Here is a 6,049-nt window from a genome sequence, read left to right as displayed (position 1 = left end):
GGGGGGGACACACACAGTCCCCCTCTGGGACTTCCCACTGATGTGTGGGGTATGAGAGGCTGCGGTGGGGCTGGGCAGACAGAGTTTGGACAATGCCAGCTCAGAGTGCCTGCTCAAACCCTGCGTCTTGCTCAGATGAAGTCGAGGACATTCGGGTCTCCTCATCCCCTGCCTCCCTAGATCCCAGGCACCATCCCAAAATGGGATGCAGGGGAGGGGGTCTCCTGTGCCAAAGCAGGCAGCGCCCATCTGCACCCTTCCAGAGCAATGGAAAGGTATTTGGGGATTCGGGCACAAACAGCTCCAATCTCACCAGCAAATCTCTCCGCATCCCCGGAGCATCTCCCTGACACAGCCTGTTGGTGCTGAACAGCTCCAAAAAGGTGTCAGAGAATTAATCCTCGGGTCACTCCGGATGATGGCTGTGTTGGCTGGGTGAGTCCTTCCCTCTAGGGAACAGACCCAGACCCAAAGGGACTTGCTGCTCTTTGAGTGAAGTCCAGAAATGGGAAAAGGAAGAGAGACAAGCAGAGGGGAAGGGTCTTCACTTGGGCCGAGAACCACCGGGGCTGAGTCCTGAGAAGGATCTGGAGATTCACATTCCAGCGGCTCAGGCTCATCCTAATGAGCATCTGCACGGAGATGTGCGTACCTGCACGGAGCAGCCGGATGGGGTGAGCTCCTTCTGCCTTCCCCGCTGCTGCAGGAGGGTGAAATCTGTGGGATTCTTTGCCCTCTCCCATTCCCCAGCCATCCACCTCCTCTCCAGCCACCCCTGGCTTTCAGTGGGCGTATTTTGGGTGTCCAGGTTTATAAATGAAGTGGGCATCAACCTCTTTGCGAGTGACTCACCAGGAAAACGCTGGAGGTTGGCTCCCCAAAGCCACAGGCAGCGCAAGCTTCCCATGGCTCCTTCACCCACCCCACTCACATGCGTGTGCCTCCTCCCGGCTTACGGGATGCTCCACATCACAGATTAGCCTTGCGAGCCGGCGCACATGGACTCCCAGCTCATGGGACGAGGTCTGTGACCCCCACGTAAATCCTGCACGGTGTCACAGATCAGGGGAGCACTCACAAGAGCACCGGGGAGCACGCACGTATCGCGGCTGGGTCACTGCACTATTCTGCAACGCAGTGTCTCAGGTGCAAAATGCAACTGGCAGCGCTACGAGCAGCTGCGTTACCTCCGAGCATTGCAACTCTGGTCCCACATCTGTCCTCCCTTCTCCACACTTTCCGTTCTCTCCTCCTGCTTCTGCTCCCTTGCCACAGCAGCAGAGAGGTGAGAAAAAGAGGAGCACAGCAACCGCCGTTTCCCCGTCCTGTTCCTTCCAGCTGTATTTTTGCATTCCCACACCGAAGAGGGAAGGTGCCGTAATTCCATCAACACAATAAAACACACCAGGAAGAAGAATGTTTCAGAGCATTTCATTTGTAACCACAGTGCATCTTGCATCATTGTATATAAGGCATAGACAGGTGATACATACATTTTCCAGCCATTTCAAACCCCTGAATAACAGGGAGCCACAGGGAATACTTTATACAGGTCCTACCTCCTGGCTGGCTTTGGTGGAGAGGCATAACCAAGCTACAGAGGGCCCACAGTCAGGCAGACAGACGGATGTGGCTGTTCAAGCAGCAAGGCAAATGGGATTGAGTCGGTGGCTTTGGATGCTCAGACCTGCTTTTACCCACCACAGTCCCACGGAGTCTTCTTGGCATGAAAATTGCCAAGACTGCAGCCTGGACTGGGAGCACGGAGGGCTGCACGCAGGGATGTAACCCTTTCCTTTTCCTTATGCAGCTGGGTGCCCTGGATCCGGCTCTCCCAGCACTGATGACCCATTCTGGTTTGTCAGGAAAGAGCTGCTGGTAAGTGCTGGGGAATAAAATGTGTTTTCTCACTGGGAGAGGCTCTGGAGAGGTAACACGCGAATGTGTTTTGGTAGGGTTGCTTGTCTCTGCTGGGATAGACACTGGTTGTTGTGATAGGATGGGTGATGAGCATCCAGATACAAGCAGTGTTTTGCATTCAAGCATGGGTCACTCATCTCTTTGGGGCTCTTGGCACCACGATTTTCTTTCTGAAATAGGTAGCAGTCACAGAGCAATAATGCCAAGATGGGAAACGTCACAGTCTCTGCAAACCGAAGCAAGAAAGTGAAATAATGGGCCTGATTTCCCACTGCGGATAGGCGAGCAAGGCATGCCAGCACCCAGCAAGATATGCAGACACTCCCCTGGCAGAGCCGAGCCGTGGTGGAAGAGGTGCAAGGACCAACCACACCAACATTTTCGTAAAATATAAAACCCAAAACTCAATGAGGTGCAAACACAAGCTACTTTTGTCCTCAGCTCACCGGATCCTCAGGGAGAAAGCATTACGGAAAATTCGACCAAGACCTGGTAGTTCGATAGTGGCTAATAAATGGGGGTGTGGATGCGAATGAGGTTGGGAGGCTTCTAGGGAAAAACTGAACAAATGCAAAAATGAAGCATTTAACTGTGCCGGTAAAATGAAACACCCACCCTGGGGTGTGCAAGCCCAGAGCCAACTTCACCGCTCAAGCTTGTGGGAGAGGGATGCTGGATCAGCCAAACCTCAGCAGCAAGGACAGGTTTTTATAGCTGCATGTTCTCCATGTCAAGGACACCGTCTTCACACATGGCAGTGAGCTGCCCTGTGCAATCTGGCTGCTGTTACAGTACTGGATAACAAGGGATTTAATGCTCAACACATTGCATCCCAACCCAGCAAAGCAATTAGGCGGGTGCTTTTTCTCCCTGCCTTCTGCTAAGCACAGGCTTAAGTGCCTTGCTGGAGCTGGGCAGGAGCTTACATTAGCAAGTTTCTCCTGAGAAACTCCGATCCCCCAGGACCACTTTTCACTGCTACACAACAGCTCCAGGGGACAAATGAAACCAAGGAAGACATGTCTTATCCTGCTGAAGAGCAGCGGGGAAAGATCTGTTAATCCTCAAAGGGACCGTAGCAAAAGCCGTGCGGTGCTGGAGCAGCAGGACAGCTGCCTCTCAAAGGGACATTTGCTTTCATGCTTGATGCCCCTGTTCTGGGAGATGGTTCCTTGCAGGATGAGTGGATGCAGGATGAAAATTTGAGGCTAATGCTGTTTTGATTAGCATCCTCTCATGACATGAGCCAGCACTACAAAACACTACAAATCCCCTTAGACCATACCGCTCCGTCTGATTGCAGCAGCAGAGAGATGGACGGGAGGAGGGAATAGAAAACAGCAGAAGTGTCCCAGCACTGCCATCCCAGTCCTGTCACAGCTGTCATTTGCTCCGTGGGAGGCTGAGCAAGCCCTGCGGGATATGTCTCATAATAATTTGTTTGCAAAGCAGAAAGCAAACAAGCCTACTTCCAAAGGTGCAGGTTATCATCTGCTTCATTAGCGCCCAGCAGCAGCGAGTTTCACGGCTTACATTGCAGTCTGGTTTGTACTGTTTTCCTTAAGCATGTTTGGGAGCACAGGAGAAAAAAAAGACTAATACATTCATCGACCTGTGGCTGCAGGGGTTGCGTGTAGCAGGAGAGGAGAAAAGCAAAGTCCACGTGCACTGCTTTGCTCCCGGGATCGCTCCCAGGGTAGGGCTCAGCCCAACTCTGCTTTCTGCCCCTACAGCACTGGTTTTGAAGGGAGGCATGTGGGACTGTAGAGGTGAAAGAGCAGCTGAGAGGGAAAACAAGCTCCAAAAAAACATGAGCCAGGCTGGGCAGTCCTTCATGAGCACAAAATTCAATGGGAGTTTTGATTTAGCAGTTACCACCAACTCCTGCCCAGGTTTTGTGTCTCAGCCTTTCCCTGGGTCCTGTTTCTTGTGGTTTTTGCTCTCTTTGGAAAGGCAACATATCAGCCCAGAGTTTCAGGCTGTGCAGCACATTTCGTCTTCAGTAGACTTTATACATATAGAAACCAGGTAATACACATTGCATGGCAAAGGAAAACTGAGGCTTGTTCAGAGTGCAAAGAAAAGTGTGCTCAGAACCTGAGAGATTTTGGCTTGCACGTGCTGCCCACGCCAGCAGCCCGCGACTCCTCTGCTAAGGTCTGCAACATCTTTGTACGCTCACAGACTATATATGAAAAGGCCCTTTTGTCCCCTGCCCTCTTCAGTTTTGCACTGGTATTCAAGCTTTACAAATCAGAGCAGCTTAACCAAAAAAAAAAAAAAAAAAGACAGACAAAGAAGTAAAATAAGAAATATTTCAGAGCAGGTATTGTTTACGTGCTGCTTCCGAGGTGAGCGCTGCAGGTGGCATTCTGCATGCTGCACCAGGGTAAGTTGTATCTTCATTTTGGCCGCAGCCTAGGGCCTGAGGGAGGCTGTTCCTTCTCCGTCTCCATCTGCTGATGTGATCCAGTGCAGAGCCACAACTTCTTTCCAAAATCCCCAGGCAGACACCAGACGTTTCAGGCGTTTTCCAGCACAGCTTCAGTTGAAAGGTTTCACCAGTTTCATAGCAGCATAGTTCTAGAGAGATGGAAAAAATGAGGGGGGGGAAAAAGCCGATTTGAAGCAGGTACGGCAGGGCGGCACGTGGAGGTTAAAGGATTTTTCGGGGCATGGCACAGAACTGCAGATGGGGCTGCATTCAGGGCAGGCGTGACGGCCAAGCTCCCAGCCCCGGCCTGCAGACACAAACAAGCAAAAAGTGCATTCCCACTAGCAAGGACGGTAGAAAGCCCAAGACACGTGAGAAAATGGGTCTTGCCTTCTCCCAGTAGAGGCTACTGGTGACAAGCCCCAAGCAGCGAGCACCAGGAGCCACTCCTGGACTTTGATTGCGCCTCCCACCAGTTTTGAAGATAAATTTCCACTTCTTCGTACCCTTGTAAGAAATTTGGCACCTCCCCACCAGCACCATCCCAGTGCCCACGTGCTTTTCTTACAGGTGAGGAGACGCGTCCAGCTCTTTGCCGAGTTGCTGCAGCTTCCCCCTCTCCTCTGGCTCCCGGTGCCCCTTCCCCTCCGCGCTCTCTTTGTGCTGCTCCCCACAAACCCTGTATTCACTACCCAAGCCCTGCCCTCGCATCCTTACGGCTCCTTCTCCCCACGATCCCCCCAAAACTGGTGACCTGATCCGCTCTGCCTCTTGGGTCGGACCCTTTGGAAACGGGCCCCGGTCCCCGAGCATCCACCAAGCCGTGCCATGATGTTTTCTGGAGACGGCTGCTTTCCAGGGGCCAAAACCTGCACCCAGGATCGAGCCAGCAATCAGCTGGTCTGAACAGCAAGAGGACGGTTCTCGAGCCCAGCCCCATCCTGATTTAGTCGCTGAGTACAAACCTAGCCTGCAGGTCCATGGACTATCTCCAAAGAATCTGCCAAAGGCAATCAAGAAAGGCAAACCTATTGCTGATTATTTTTTTTTTCTCTGCCTTGTCTGCATCCCTGAACACCTCAGCCATCTGTTTCAGTGTCAGCATTTGGTGTGGGTTTTGTTCCTGAGAGCAGACACCCCAGGCAAGACCTTCCTGTCCCTGTTTTCTGGGATCTCTACTGTCCCCGTTATTGCACGGTGAAGTATGGGGCTGCCGCGGAAAATGAAGTGTCACAGTACTTTAGCCTATTATACGTGCAATTCCTTCCTTGAAAGAAGATGACAGCACTGTGAAAAAGAATAAGCGGTGTAAATGCTGCTTATCAAGACCGCAATGAAAATACAGACGAAGATGCATGCTTAGGTCGTTTGGAAAGAGCTATATTTAAAGTAGCTCTGATTCAAATCCCCGCGACCACATACTAGCCAGTTTGGAAGTCCCTCCCAAGCATATTGAATTTAATTGGTACAGGATGTTCTATCACTCTGTCACTTTAAAAAAACAACTTTGGAAACAAAGCATAGTGCTAGTTACCAGCAAGATCTTTGGAGGAACAGGGGAAAAAAGAAAAAAAAAAAAAAGAACACAACAAAAGTAAAGTCTGACCAAAGGCATCTTGATAAATTACAACGTGTAGCAAATTTTAAGGCAGTGTGCCAACTGAGGATTTCTAATAATGCCATAAATCAAGCAAG

At 51.1% G+C, this 6,049-nt stretch overlaps 1 protein-coding gene across 1 annotated transcript in view; it reads right to left on the bottom strand.

The window, feature by feature from the left end:
* Positions 1-4,213: 4,213 nt before the first annotated feature.
* DYSF (dysferlin) overlaps positions 4,214-6,049 on the bottom strand; it is a 104,907-nt gene continuing 103,071 nt past the window's right edge. The window contains 1 exon segment of the mRNA XM_050896611.1: positions 4,214-4,503. Coding sequence (XP_050752568.1) covers positions 4,465-4,503 — 39 coding nt within the window. The 3' untranslated portion in view covers positions 4,214-4,464.

Source organism: Gymnogyps californianus, chromosome 4 (assembly GCF_018139145.2).
Source record: "Gymnogyps californianus isolate 813 chromosome 4, ASM1813914v2, whole genome shotgun sequence".
In the NCBI taxonomy this organism is placed as follows: domain Eukaryota; kingdom Metazoa; phylum Chordata; class Aves; order Accipitriformes; family Cathartidae; genus Gymnogyps; species Gymnogyps californianus.
The sequence above is the reverse complement of the archived record's forward strand: the minus strand, read 5'-3'. Positions and strand labels throughout refer to the sequence as shown.